The sequence below is a fragment of the Mastomys coucha genome, unplaced genomic scaffold (assembly GCF_008632895.1).
Source record: "Mastomys coucha isolate ucsf_1 unplaced genomic scaffold, UCSF_Mcou_1 pScaffold1, whole genome shotgun sequence".
NCBI classification, from domain to species: domain Eukaryota; kingdom Metazoa; phylum Chordata; class Mammalia; order Rodentia; family Muridae; genus Mastomys; species Mastomys coucha.
This window is the reverse complement of record NW_022196891.1, coordinates 26,551,171-26,567,039: the sequence shown is the minus strand read 5'-3', so window position 1 is coordinate 26,567,039 and position 15,869 is coordinate 26,551,171. Positions and strand designations below refer to the sequence as shown.

At 39.3% G+C, this 15,869-nt stretch overlaps 1 protein-coding gene across 2 annotated transcripts in view; it reads right to left on the bottom strand.

The window, feature by feature from the left end:
* The window catches only part of Thsd7b (thrombospondin type 1 domain containing 7B), an 895,860-nt gene that overhangs the window by 94,261 nt on the left and 785,730 nt on the right, over window positions 1-15,869 (bottom strand). For both annotated transcript variants that reach the window (XM_031381328.1, XM_031381317.1), the window contains 2 exons: window positions 13,460-13,593; window positions 6,359-6,509 (listed from right to left, as the gene is read on the bottom strand). In XM_031381328.1, coding sequence (XP_031237188.1) covers window positions 6,359-6,509; window positions 13,460-13,593 — 285 coding nt within the window. The remainder of the gene's footprint in view (window positions 1-6,358; window positions 6,510-13,459; window positions 13,594-15,869) is intronic.

Sequence of the window (15,869 nt, the reverse complement as noted above, 5' to 3'; positions counted from 1 at the left end):
TAGGGCTGCCATGCTCAAATGTTGTCACGGGTAAATCAAAACCTTCATCACTATACTATACTGTGAAGGCATTTAAAAAGCACCATACTCTAGTTAGGAAATGTCTACACTGAAGCTCAAGAAAAATAGGATGAATATAAGAAAGAGCTCAATATATTAGAAAACAAGAATCTAAAAATTAGATTCATTGAAGATTAAATCACTAAAACAAATTCCCGATAAAACTGCATGAGTATGAGACATACGGAGAAAAATCTTGTGAGACTAAAGGAAAGCCAATGCCTTTACACACAGAGAGACAGCATTTTCCAGGGGATTTTAAACATGTATCAGAAATAACTGCATAGTACGCTCAGAGGGAGACTCCAGTCTTGTCTAGACTCATCATATTGAGAACAACTGAGAAAATGGTACCCATCACCAGTCAAAGCTTCTGGGTTTCCCATGAAGTATCACATTCCCTGAGCTCCACTCATTGTCTCAAACATGTGGAAATGCAGTTTATTATATAGCACAAAGATGCCAAATTTGTAACATCAATGCCCAAGAGGAGAAATTAAATCAAGCCACTTAGAGAAATACATCACAAAAGTGTCCCATTTCAATTGCATGATGCAGACACTAAAAGAAGTTTCAGAAGACCAAGTGTTCTATTTTAAAATGCAATGCACTTGCGATGAAGGGACTGCCTTTTTAAACCACAGCTATACAAAACTTGTGAAATGGCATAAAATACATCATAAATACTCATTGCAGTTCATGCTAAGTACTCATTCAAGAAAATATAAATTTCATGCCTACTGTTGTCCAGAGAGATAAAGATATATGTAGGTAGGTCGATAGGTAGGTAGGTAGGTAGATAGATAGATAGATAGATAGATAGATAGATAGATAGATGGATGGATAGATGGATGGAGCAATATTAGCATGTAAAGAGGCAGAGAAGAGGGAGAGAAAGAGAGCTCTTAGACTATATACCCCCTGTCAGTATTACAAGTTAATAATATTGAGAATCAAAGAGATCAGACTGTATTAAAGAGAGTAACAGTTATATTAAATTTATAAACAGGAGTTGCTATAAAATGTTTTTATTGAGCTCTTGTTTTTCTGCTCCAATGCATGAAGTGAGTTAGATTCAGCAAGAACATTCTTCCCATGTGGCTCTGGAAACCAGCCTGGTTCTTAAGTGATATTAAACTTCAGTGTACCGGGGCAAAACAAGCAAGCAAGCAAGCAAGCAAACAAACAATAACAACAGCAAACCACCACCACCAATCCCAGCCCTGTTGTCTTTGGCTGAGTTGGACCAGTATCAGTTTAGAAGAACCCAGAATTCACAGCTGAGATGATAGGAAATTGCCATTATTCTCCCCTAGTTTTGAGTCAAAGAAAAACATTGGGCATCCCAAGGATCTCGGTCGTTATACATGTACTCCAGAGACCAACATCTCTTGTTAAAGAAGGTTAGGGAAGGCCAAGAAAATGCTTGGAGCACCAGCCACTGGGCAAAGTAGTTCCCGAAATGGAGCTTGCAGAAATGCTGCTAAGTGTCATCTATAATGAAACCTCAAAGCTCACAGACTTCCTTCCTCCAAGTCACGCCAGAGCACTGGGAATATAAAAGAAATGGATCAATTCTTAGAAAATAGGCACCCATTTCTCTGTGTCTTTTAAGCAGAGCCTACTTGAAGGAACAGTGCTTTGCACTGGCTTGCACTGGAGGATGAGGCACTTAAGCAGGGTCAGAAAAAGAGGGCAAGGGTAGAGGTACATTATGCACAGTACTAAGTCAGTGATAAAATTCTAATTTCATTACATTTATGCCCAGTGCAGTTTCCTTGCAAACCTTCCCCCCTGTGACATTTGTTGGAGGTTGTCCTGGTGACAATACTCAGATGTTAGTCTTTGATCATGAGTCTTTTGAACTAGCCTTTGGTGAGTGCCTGGTTCCCTCTGGCTGAGGGAAGGAGACATCTATCTATCTATCTATCTATCTATCTATCTATCTATCTATCTATCTATCTATCTATCTATCTATCTATCTACCTGTATCTAACCCTGCTCTGGTACCCAGCTGGAGGGAGATCAATTAAAGTTCATTCGGGTTTGCTAAGCCTTAGCCATATTTCTCGAGGAACTTTTCAGTCTTGCTTCTGCAGAAAATGACGCAGGTTGATAATCATCAGCAGGACCTTTACTTTCTCCTGTCAATATTTATTTCTTAGAAGATTCCTCTGGCAAACCTCCAAGGGCATCCATAAATAGAAAGTCTGTATCACCCCATGGAAAACTTCTGCAGAGATTTGTAGGGTAGATAAATCACCACCCGAATAGTTTCACATATATAAAGGAGATGAATAAAGAAATTGATAAACCTGTTAGAAAAATGTGGGATTCGAAGGCTATTCAAGAGGGATATAGGATAGGGAAAAGAAGAAAACTGAACTAGCTAGAAGGCAAAATGTGTAATAAATAAAGGGAAAGTATATACATATGAATTTGTTTGACTATATGAACTTAAAAAATGCATATATTTGTTATACACATATAAAAGACCTTCTCCCCATCAAATAAATGTCTCCTGACAATAGATGGAGACCACTGCCGAAAACCACAACTGATCAAAATGCTCTGTACAAGTGACCCTGTGGTGGTACCCAGCCCATCTGATCCACCTACAACACAGCTCTTGTACCTGAGGCTCAGAGACAATGATGGACGAGGCAGCAGAAAGATTTTCAAGAACCAAAGGAATGAGAAGTTTGCTCTGAGATTTAGTGTCCTAGAAATGCCAGGGGAGCTCTACCCATGAAGTTGCTTTGGTATGGCTGCCAAAATAAGACTGGAAGGCAGATGACACCAGCAGACATCCTAATGTGGAAGGGGAAATCTTGTGGGGTCTCAACCTTAGACAAAGGACTACAGCTAGCTAAGGAATAATGACAGAAACAATGTATATTCTCCAGGGAATTGCACACAAACTGCTTATCCTACATTATCCAGTACCAAGTGGCTGGCCCTGGAATCATACACAAATAGGTAAGATTTATATATATCAACAATTAGAGAAGTAGGGACCTTGAATTTGAGAGCAAGCTGTGTGTGTGTGTGTGTGTGTGTGTGTGTGTGTGTGTGTGTGTGTGTGAAGGGTTGGGGTGGAAAAGGAAAAGAAAAAAATGTAATGTTTAATTTCAAGAAATAAAAAAAATATTTTTAAAAGGAAACCATCAAGAGGCAATGTGATGATACCAAAATGCTTTTCAAGGGTCAACACTACTAGGAAAGCTCTTCTGTGAATAAGGACAATCTTATAAGCATCCTTCTCAAATTAAAGCATTGTAGAAAATAGTGCCAATTGGAATAAAGAATAAGTGATATACATGTTTCATGGGAACCAAACATCTCCCAAGCATATAAAATAGTAAAACATATGAGCCCTCATTTCTTTCCAATTCTTCCTTAGACTAATTTGGTTTTTTCTTACCTCACTGTTAGTCTCTCGTTCTCCCCCTGTAGCCTTTTTTTCCATGCCTCAGCAACAATTTTTAACACAATGCTTTCTTTGTTCTTCTCATTGCTTTGCAATGAGCACGGTGGTCAGTAAGCCAAATCATTAACTCTCCAGTGCTTTATTTTGGGGGACTTTGATTAAATAAAACAATAGTCATATTTCAGGAAACAAATGTCTTTTTATTTGTATTATATTGAATAGGAACTTATTTGTGTGGAAGAAGAGGTATTTCCTACAGAGCTTAAAAATGCCCCACTTCAGGCCTCTGGTTTCCCACCCATGAGAGGGTAGACCGTAGGCTTCTGCTCCTTCTCCTCTACCAGCACTATATTACAAACACCCTCAACTTTACATGTCATTCCCTGTCTAAACACCATCGCACAGTTGCTCCCATGGTCCCCAGGCCCTGACAAGGACTCTGTAACCTAGAATTTAAATCACCATGGCAGCATCGTACCTGAAGACAGACAGACAGACAGAGGCCATTCATATGTTGGTGGAATGGAAAGAGAAAGAAGAATTAGGAATTTGTTCCATTAATGTATGTCACACTGCTGACAATTAAGAAGAATTTAGTGAACAGACCTGTTAAATCAACACATGGTACAGGGGATAATTATGAAATACTCGTTTCCTCTTCCGCAGGAAGTATGCATCCAAATGCCAATTAAACTTTAGGCACAATGATCCTGTCTTTGCAACACTCGTCTTCCTCGCCAGCACTGATTAGCTCTGGGGATGCTGGGGGCATTATGCAAGGATAATAACAACTTGATATAACTTGATATAACAACTTGATATAACTGACAACTTGATATAACTGTGAGATGTACTTAGACATAGGAGAAGTAATCAGCTCTGAGTTCTGATTCCCATCCCCATTCAAAGTCTCTGTTTTCAGTGAGATAAGCATGCTGGGTGAGAGAAGACGTGCTCCCAGTGGTGAGGGCACCAGCGAGGATCTGACATCCTAACACTGTTGTTATGAAACAGTGCTATATACATCCATCACAGTGATGGTCACATGGGGCGGCTCCAAGTTATTATTGCTGGTGTCAAGGCTATTACTACTACCATCATGGAATGCGACAGACACTTTTAAAGGAGCGGCCTTCTCATTTCACACCGACAAGCAAACAATTGTCTATATCATCTTGAAGATGCACGGGAGGAAGTTAAAGTATTTTCTCCATCTCTAGTTTCTAACCGCCCCGCCCCCCCAAACCAGAATGATTACACTTGGGAGACCTTAGAGATGATAGCTGTCCCAAGGGAACAAATGCAGAACCATGCCAGAACAACCTTAGAACTATTCCTGCAACCGAGGACTTAGCCAACTCACCAAATGGTGTGCCCTGAGAGCAAGATTTTCATAGAAAACACTTAGAACTTACTGGCACCTCCTGTGAGTAAAGTAGAACACACAAGGAAGGTCATGACCTCTACCTCTACTTAAACCTTCTCAGGCTGCTCATTTTACCATATAGAGATTAATAAAGTCTGTGTAAATGTCCATCTTAATACGGGAATATATGTATCTAGTCATGGGAATGTTATGCAGACAGTTAAGTCACTTTCCTGTTAAAATAAACGGTACATTTTAAAGTAAGAAAAGTATTTAGCCCAACTGCATCTCAATTCTTCCAAAATTAAGTGAGTTAATGATACAAGCCCCAAACCTCTGGCTTCCTCAGACAGAAAAATTCTTGTTGGCTCAGCACTTGTTAAATGGAGAACTTTGTTCCAACTCTCAGCTGAAGCTGTCACCGAACAGTAAGTAGTACTTAAGTAGGCAGGTGAGTGAAGTGACAACCCTTCCCTGTGCCTGCCTCAAAATCCATGACCTCAAGTCTTAACCTTCATTATATTTAAATTGTTCACAAATAGATGATGATGGGCTGGTAAAGAGAAGCAGTGCAGCCGAGTGCTTTACTCTCGAGACATCTTAGCATTGCACAGCCTCCAGAACCACCGAGCAAGTAAAAATAACACACATCAGAACTCATTTAAAGGTTACAGTCATTAGTAAGGAATTAATAACTAGTAAATGGAAATGTAAGTCATTAACTCACATCACAGATACTCTACATTGTAATAGCAAGGTTTCTCTGTGTGCTCCACATTTCATCAGCAGGGCATTTAAAACAGTTTAATTTCATGCCTCCAAGTTTTCTCTTCACGATATCTGGAGCTCATTCTAGTATTTTTCTCTCCCTATCTTCAAGCGGGAATATGAGTTTAAAATATCAAAATTTACCATCTGGAAATACCATCTTAATCATATTATTTTAATATTTCTTCATATTGCTGTTATGTTTTCATTTTAAGGAAAAATGAGGCAAGTGGTTTGTCTTAATTTTTTGTCTGCTCTGGAAGAAGCAGGGACATCGGAAGAAGAATTTGTCATCCTTAGGAAATCAGCAAAAGGCAAATACAGAGCCATGCATAGAGGCAGCATTGCACAGTGGGGTTGAATGCTTAGGAGGAAATTGATACTTCTAGGAGGAAAATGGAACAGAACCAAGATGTTATAATGAGAGTCATTTGGTGCTAAAGAAGACCCCTTAAAAATGGTGCACTGTTGACTCGCAGCATGATCATTACAGGCTATTTTCCTTGTTCCTGTTCTCCATGTAAATGCCTTGGAAGAGGCAATGGTATTTTAATGCTCATACTCATTTGCAATTTTTCATTTGTTTTTCTTTCCCTTCAAGTTATGAGTCGGTTCTTGGAAAATATTCCTTTCCCACATCACTAGAAGAGAGCCTTGAAGAGCTGTGCTATAATTTGTAGAGAACAACAGAGAAGGAAACCCTGGAAGATTCAGGCATCAATAAAGGAAATTACCTGTGGGCATTTGCTCCATGTTCCCCACTCAGACATGACGCAGTCACTGGGACACAGAAGAGAACAGGCCTGGGTTTCTGGGGGAGCATCATCCTGGTTGCACAGGCTCCTGTTCACTGCCCCTACTTCTCTGTCAGCAGTACTCACACACCTGTTAGACAGTGGTGGCAATAAAGATAGATACATTTAAATTAGGACCATCAGAGAAACCAGGTCCTCACCAGAGAAACCAACAACCCAATCTTCACCATTCAATGGTCTTTTCTTGAGTAATAACTCAAAAAGGAACCCTTGACAGGATAAGTAAAAGAACTCAGAAATATTGGTAATGGCTGTCTCAGGCAGTACCCACTCTGCAGAGACCAGAATATCTATATCTATATCTATCTATCTATCTATCTATCTATCTATCTATCTATCTATCTATCTATCTATCACCAAGTAGATATTCCAGGTCTAGCACCAAGTGGATATTCCTTCAATATTCATAAATCTTGAAAGTTTCTCTAAATACTGAATAGATGATATTATTTCAGCCAGAACCTTCACACTTTCTGTGGATCTTGCAAACCTCTTCAAAGTTCCCCATACACCACCATATTTACTCCACATATTACAGGGGACAGGAAAATAAGTAGTCATTGTTACAAGCATTTGAGTTTCACATAGTTATGTGGGATGCAGCTTCCACCAATCAATGGGAAGTGTGCAAGCATCGTCATAGCCAACAGAAGCCTAAGGATATACATTATACCTGCATGATCAACCAAGCATCAACATAAACTTGGAGATAAAATACATATGATGTTGGGGGAGTGGGGAGAGAACAGGGGATTGTTTTAGTTTTTGTTTTATTTTATTGTTTTCTTTTTTGGAGGGTAACCTAGGAAAGGAGATATTGTAAATAAAGAAAACATCTAATAAAAAATAACAACAAATGAATAAATAAATAAATCAAAACACATATGATGTCATCTGTCATTGTGCTCTGATTACACATGAAAAATAAATCATATCTAAATCAAGTGTACTATTCAAAATGGCTTAAGTAAAAATACATGGACAATATTAAGATTTAGCAGAAATGTCAGAGACTTATAAATCATTTCCCATTGCTGGTTGGAAAGTATTTAAAAAAAAATGGCTGAGTGTTTCTGCCCCACATAATCTGGCATTTAATTTGAAATGTGCGTAATTCACCCAAACCAACCACAAACAGGAAATACTTATAGTGGCAGTATTCATATACAACCAAGCTAGAAATAGACCAAATGTTCAGTATCATATAACAGTTGTATCCACTGTTCTAAATTCCATTAAATCCAGTAAAGTACAACAACACATGGACTATTGGTACACAAAAGAGCTTGGGTGGCGCAGATATGCTATTAAAGGCTGTCATACTCTATGATGATTCTTTCATATGATGTTTAATGTGAAGCAATACTAATTTGTGGAGTCACATTAGAGGTTACTTTTAAAAGAATGGTTAGTGACTAATAGGGACATAAGTAATACTAGAAATATTTTGTTTCTGACTTTGGGTTTGGTTGTAGAAACATTCCAGCATTCTGAAAATCTTTCCACTCATATTTCCATGGTGTGTCCATTTACCTATATTTGTATCTTAGAAATCTATTTATAATTTACCCTGCCTCCAAAATTTAAAAAAAAAAAAGAGCTATTTGTCAGGCTCTTTTGCTAGATGTCAGAAATTATCTTTGTCAATACTTATTGATTTAGTCAACTTTTTGAATCAAGGTCTGTCTAAGGTACTCCAGGGTGGCCTTTGAACTTCTAATGCATTAATTCTCAAATGCTAAAGAATTATGAGCATAGCCTGCATTTACTTAATAATTTTGAGGGCTTACTGTGGTACAGTGCCTTACTGTTCACTGAGGTACAAAAGCAGGAGAAAATTAAACAGCTGCTGTATTTTGAGTGTTTTGTTCTAATGAAGATAAAAATGGCAATATCCTGGTATATACTTAATATCTAAGGACTTAGGAGTCTGAGGCACAAGGATTGTGATTTGGGGGCTGTTTGAGACTAGCCTGAAGTAGAAAGAACTGGCAGAAGGCATTTGCTGGTCTAAACTGTCAGATATCAGGGTACTCATTGCATTTTAAGAGGGATGTCCTAAAGCCCTGTGGTGCTTCCTACACTAATGATGTGATCTTTTACTATAAAAGTTCCTTTTAATACATCAAAATAGAAAATAAAAACACAACTAACTTCTGGAAATGACATAGAAATTGAACAAGCTATATGAGTTGAAGTAATAAAAATCTAACCATATCATACAGGAAGGTAACAACGCCTGGTGAGTAGACTGGAAGTATAAGGTCTCCAGCAGAGGGAAGCGAGGTGCAGCACCCTATCTAGGTTTGTGTTTCTTCTGAGTTAGGAGTCAGTAGGAGAAAGAGGGTCCATAGAATGGCCTCAGAGCTTTTCCTAGGACAAACTTCAAAAGATAGGAAGTCTCTCTTGACTACCCAAACGGAGCTGATGTTCTTTCTTTCACTGAGAAAGAGAAGTAAGACCTCTAGCTAGTGAGAGCCAGTGGCCATAGGCATTGATTTCTCTTCATTTCCAATACCACAAAATCAGTAAGGAATCAAGGCATTTGCTACCAAAGCATAATTAATGGTGGTGATAAGAATAATTTTCCATTGTAGCCACATCTTCCTCTTCTCTCCTTCCCACTCTGATGGACCCTGGTGAACAAACTGTGTTCATAGTAACAAGGTGTGGGAAGATACATTTTCCAATGGCTGGGATCATGGAACCAGATCTTTGTGACAAATGAGGTGCCCCATATCACACAGAAATCCTTCAAATGGCAATAATAAAAATAACTACATTTATATTACAGAAACATCCCACCGATAATTCCAGCATTTGTAGTACCAGGTATTTGAGGATAGGTTGTCGGGGTGAAGATGGGGTGAAACACTAGAGGGTTTTTGAAAATGTGTATAAGAGGTGTCTAGACCCCCAGATGTCCTCTTGCAGTGCATACAATCTAGGGATTGTTCCTCTCTTCTCCCTGCAAGTAAATGAAGGTTTAGTATCTGGAGAAGGTTCCCAAATGCCCTTGGATTAGAGAACTTTCAGCACAATGAACGACGTATTCATCAACAGGAGTTTCAGTAGGTGTCTACCTACTGAAAATAACATCACCGCTCACTTAGTAGTTTAATCAATGGAAAGATATTGTCTTACAACTGCATAGGATAGATATCCAATACAGGCTTCCTGGAACCTGAGTGCAAATGCCAGGGGTGGCCAGAGATGCAATCCTAAGGACACGTTTTTTGCTTCTCAGACTTCAGATTTCTTTCTTGCCTCCTCAACCATTTTTAAAGACCCTTGTGAACAAACTATGCTCACCCAGACAACTTAGAACTGTTGTCTCACTGCAAGCTCTTCACTTTAATCCTACCTGACAACTATATAAAACACATATCAGAATCTAGGAATTAGAATGCAGGCATCTTTGGGGGCTACCCTTCTCTTTGCCACACTAGAATCCTTTCAGTGTGCTCCAGAATACTGGCTATTAGAATTATCTATTTCATTCATGATTGAAGAAGCATTGCTAGGGATTCTGAGTGGTCCACAAGCAAAGATTTAAAAAGACTGAAATTGAAGGTGTTCCCAGATGGCATGCAGTAATCCATTATATCCCCTGTCATCAATTTCCTTGCCTATCTCCCCTTCAGCAATCACCCACTTCACTCAAACACTGCAAAACTGCTTCTAGGCATTTTCTCTGTTTGCTGTCAACATTCCCTGCCCTTTGCTCCCCTCCACTATTACATCTTGAACCACTTTGGTCATGTGTCCATTGTCATTGCAGATAGCCCTCTTATCAGAATCATCCAAAGATTCCCCATTGGCCAAATTCATCGGTCAGCACCTATCTCGGGCAACTCAGTGGCATTTGAGACAATTGATTACTGCTCCTTTCTTTAAAAACTCTCTTGGGTGCCTTCTTATTCCCTTTGTTTTCTTCTTATTCTCCTGGATATTTCTCAGTCTCATTTTTAGAAATGTTCTCTTTGAATCTTACTAACTTATAAATGTTGGAGTTACCCAGGGCTCAAAACATTATCAACATATACCAAATTTATAAGCTAATGGCAAGGAAATTTATAACCTTAATCTCTCCACTGAACAGCAGCCTATAATAGCTCAGTTGGAAAGTTAATATCATCTCTCAGATTTAATGTGTTTGAAAGCTAACTTGTTTTCCTGTCAAGCCTGATTGCCACAGTTCCCAACTCAACAAACAGTACCACCATTCTCCCTGTTGGTCAGCCAGTTCACAGTCATCTCTGTATTTCTTTCTTTCCTATACTACGGTCATTTAATCATCATTTCCTATGTCCTGTAGCTTTGAAATTTATCTTAAATTATTTGACATTCTCATCATCTTCAATTTATTAAACCAAATTTAACTTGACAGCCTCTGTCACCTGGAATTCTGCCATGACCGCAAACCTACATCTTTGCATTCAAATTTCTCTACCCTTTAGAATCTTTTCTGTACCACCCAAGTGTAGCTTCTTTTGGACAAATATAAATGGAACCACTCCTCCACACCTAGCCTTTCATAGTATCATAGCTCCATGCTGCAGCTAGAATAATATCCTGCCTTTGCCTTCCTCGAGAACACAGCATAGTTTTCACACCAGCACCAGCCATGTGGGACATCTGATTATTCCCCCATCATCTGTGAGCATCTGTTATATGCTACTTCCCCTGGGGACTCTCCTTTACATCCAAGCAGTTTTCTCATTTTATTCAGGCTCCTGCCCCAATTCCCCTTTGTTGACCACCCTCTCTAAAACAGGACCCCTGGAATTCCAAACCCACCTAGGTTTCATTCTTGGCATTTGCAGAGAAGCCATGTCATTATATATTAACTTATATGTTTACATATGGCTGTTTATGTGACAGTTTTACTTTTCACAGAGGAAATGGATATTGCTTGCTTACCCTTTTACTTAGAGCCATGTCTGGAACACAGGAAGCAACTAATCATGAATACAGGTTGAACTGAGAATTTTCACAGTTAAGAATGAACTGTGAATTGGATTCTAGCACTGAAGTTATAAGAAAGGAAAGAGATAATGTATCATTTGTTGTAATTACATCTTACTAAAATCAATAATAGTGTATAGTCCAACATGCCTGGAAGATTTGCTTCATATATTTGCATGTGACATCAACAGTGAACATCTAATGGTCTGCTAGGGCCACCATAGCAAGCAGAAAAACATCATGAGAGGGTAGCACAGTCCATACAGATGTATTTTCTCCTAGTTCTACAGTGTACAACAAACTATTGGTGGGTTGCTTCTTTCCCCGTAGTCTTTCCTCTGCATGTATCTAAATTCTTATCTCTCCCTCCACATCTTATTTTGCATAGTAGAATAGGTCCCATGTTGCTCAGGATGTCCTCAAATGTCTGCTTCTATCCCCCAAATACACTATCATGTCTAACCTCCCAACCTTGCCTTCCCATACAGACACTACTCAGAGCATACTGCTTCACTTCTCTCTAACTACCTGATCCCATTTATCCTATTATCCCATGATCTCATTATCTCTGTTCCAGTATGAGGAGGTAGGGTTTAGAACTGTGACAGATGGATTTGTGGAGTTAGCATGCCACATAGTAATATCTGTTAGTTGTACTGTTTTTATGGTATTGGACTGTGCATGCATGAGCTGAGAAGTCTGTCTGCCAGGAGCTTAGGTTCCTATATTTTCCTCCACCAGAATGCCTCCTTTCTGTCAGTAGCAATTTGCACTCTTAAAGCTTTCTATATTCCCTGAGATTCCCTTTTAAAATTGCATAGAGGGACAGGAAGAAGGATTCCTCAACTTCATATATAAGCCTGCTTGGCAGGTCACTTTTCACAATTGTGTGGTTATGATACAAGACAGAGGTTTTGACAAAGAAGTGGTCAAAGCTCAAAGTCTGCTAGAACCTGAGCAAAGGAGCCCGTGGAGGAGCAGTGGGCAGCAGGAAAGGGAGGTTGAGTTCTTAGCTAGCATTGTGCTTGGGCTACTGAGAGGGATCTCTATACTTCAGCCATCAGCCGATGCTTTTGCCGTGCCTTTCTGAGGTTTTTGAAGCATTGGCACTGTTAAAGTAGTTATTATAGCGTGCATCATTGAATGATGAAGCTTCCTGAAGGCCAACACAAGTCAAAGGAACATACCATAGCAACAGGCTTCCAGCTAACAGTTACCATGGCAGACAGCTATCTAACTCAGGTACTGATTATTATTTTGTAGTGGGGTTTTCCACATCTGAAATGTGAATGGCCAGTGCTATTCAGGTGGGTAATTGATGACACTAGTCATTCTTTTTATTTTACATACTGGTAAAGGTGCAGCAGAATTCTAGCCTTTGCTTGTCCAGATGATAACATATATTGTTATTATGCCTTGTGGGAAGGCAATTGTTCTTTGGTTACAAGGTATTTCTAAATGTAGCAATTTGGCAACTTCTTGCATAGGACAGGTTTTTTTTGTTTGTTTGTTTTTTGTTTCTTTGTTTCTAGTATTTAATGTATAGGACAAAAATCCTTTGACAAGCTTCCTCAGAGTGACCCAGAATTTACATTTATTTTATAGAGATTCTTTTTTATGTTAAAATGTATACCTATTATTCACAGATCTCATTGAATTTTAGTGTCTGAGGCTAATCATGGAGGGCTTAAATTTGTGATGGGATCCCCAAATAGATTAAGATCCATCAAGTATTCCAGCCACAGTGCTGAAATGAGAAATGGCAAAGCAGTTCGAACCTCCTGATTTGTTAGCAGTGGTTGGCTGGGAGTCAGTGGAGGACCGTGGTCTGTTCCATGATGTGGACTGGCTCCAGTATAATTAGGAAGTAGTAAAGATGTGGGTGGTAGATGGCAGAGACTGCTCCACTGTTCACATGGTAGGAGGGCTGCATTTGCTTGCCCGGTTTCTTGAGGGTGAACACAGAGAACGTGGATATCATCATGTACCTGGATAACAAAGCTGGTGTTTTTCTGAAGAGCCTAAATGCTCCTCCCCTTCAGGGTCACACACCTGATTCTTCTGGATTGTGTTCCTCTTCCACAGCGTGGGGATCTCAGCTCATTGTTGACCTTGCATGGAGACCAGTGTTCTACAACCCAGGAATATTGATTGCACTCACTATAACATGGGACTGCCTCGTGAACCTGTCGAGAAGAGGAAAGGGGAAAAAAAATCACATGGAGCTATCTGAGTCATAGAAAATCCTTTAGTAATGCTCGCTGAACAGAACCTGAGAAATGACACTGTGGCCCATTAGCCAAATGACAATCCCCAAAAGGAAGACTTATTTTTGACTTCTCTGAATTGAGTGAGCTGCCTGAAGAAGCAAAGAGGGAAATCAAGTGAAGTCAGATACTATGCCTTCACAGACAAGAACAAAGGACAGTCATTCCCCAGCCAGGAGCAGGAATTCCATTATCATTCTATTTCCTTAAGAAGCTTGCTCATATATATTATACATAGACTCTCAATTAGATGGTATACTGTATTCCCAGATGTACAACATGTCAATTGAAACAAACATATGTAAGGCAAACTTACTCTTGAATATGAGGAGTTTTTAGAATGCATAAGAAAAGTAGTATTATTTACACTAGAAGTTTTTCTTTCTTTCTTTCTTTCTTTCTTTCTTTCTTTCTTTCTTTCTTTCTTTCTTTCTTCCTTTCTTCTTTTCTTCCTTTCCTTTTTTCTTCCAAATGATCAGTTGTAACAGGCAGTCATTCAGCCTCCTGAGCATTGCTTCATATGAATGTAGCTATTTGTAGGATGGTTTCAAAGCATAGCTAAAATGAATATATGTGTATACACACACAGACACACAAACACACACACACACACTATACAAGACAAACAACTGCCAAACAAGTACTCATTTGACATTGTTACTAAGGATATTTATAATTTTTATAATTAAAAATAAAGCAATGAGGACATTAACTCTCCCGCTGCTATGCATTTACTTATAGTAAGGCTTTCCCAAATGCACTGCTGTATATCACAGGCATCTGAGGTCTCTTTGAGGCTACACTGAACATTACTGCTTCTCATCACAGATGCAGGCTTCTCTTAGTGTAAAAGATATAAAGAAAATAAAACCCTCTAGTTCACAGGGACGACTCTGGCACAGACAGAGTGCAAAGGAGGGACTCTGCCTCTTACGATAGTAATAATAACGCTTTTCTTCTTAAACAAGAGTTAAATATCAGTCTCTTTCCCAAGTTCCTCGGAGACTGGACAGAACCCTGCAAAAAGAAACACTGGCTATAAGTTCCTATTAAATGCAAGGAAAAGCCCAGTGTAATAGGATAATCAGAGGAAGACTGGAGCTCTGCCAGTGTGCTCACAGAAATCACATGTGAGGAAGTGATTGGAGACGCCAATGCTTAGGCATCACAATGCCAGGAGCTATTTTTAACCATGGGATTCTGTTTAGCCCTGGCACATAGAGCTCACCAGGAAAAGAGAGAACATGAGGTGAGGAACATGTAAGGACAAAGAATCAAAGGAGAAAGGAAGACAGAGGGAAAATGAATGTGGGGAATTAAGGAATGAAAAAACAATAGCCTCACGCTGCAGATGCTGACAAAGATGGAGTGGCAGGGTAAAAAGCCTTTTTACAGCAGAATAAGGGGGCAGCTGCTTACAGCTGAGAAATGTCTGCTCCCCTTCTCACAGTAGAGGGAAAAGGAGAATCTGCCCAAAATAAAAGGCAAGAGCCTCTCCATAGACACTCAGCTAACAACTAGGAAAATGAGACTCTCCGTGAATTTGCATGTTATCTGTCTATAGTCTTTAATACATATCAATATGCATTTTCACAAATACTTTAATATGGGATGTGAGGAAGCATCCCTGTTTAACTCCTTCAAATAACTAAGATATAGATCAAAAATTCATTATGAAAGCGATTTCCCTGTATCTCATGAACAAACTGAACAGAATATTGGTGGGAAATCCTTTAGGGGAAGGTACCTGGCTTTCTAAAGCTGTCAATACTGAGAAGAGCTTACACTTCTACACCATGCTCCCTTCTATGTAAAGCTCCAAGATCAGATGGGAAATGAAAAATGTTCAGATGCACGTACCTACCTCATCGTGCATGGGCTTGCTGTCTTTATTCCTTATTCTCTAGTGGTCTGAGAAGCTAGCCACAAATGACAGACTTGTGTGAGGCACAGAGAAAGCCTGTGTAGGAAGATGCTGAGCCATCTTCTTGGTTGAGATTGTAAAACCCAGCACCTTGTCAGAGGAAGTCTCTGGATAGATGGCATTGCTTGACGTTTTCACTTCCCCATATGTATATTCTATTTTTGTTTATTTTTAGCACTTAAAAGTAAACCCACAGCTTTGTCTAGGCTAAGCAAGTAGTGTCTTGGTGAGCTATATTTCCACACAGTGGTCTCTGTTTTAAACCTGATCA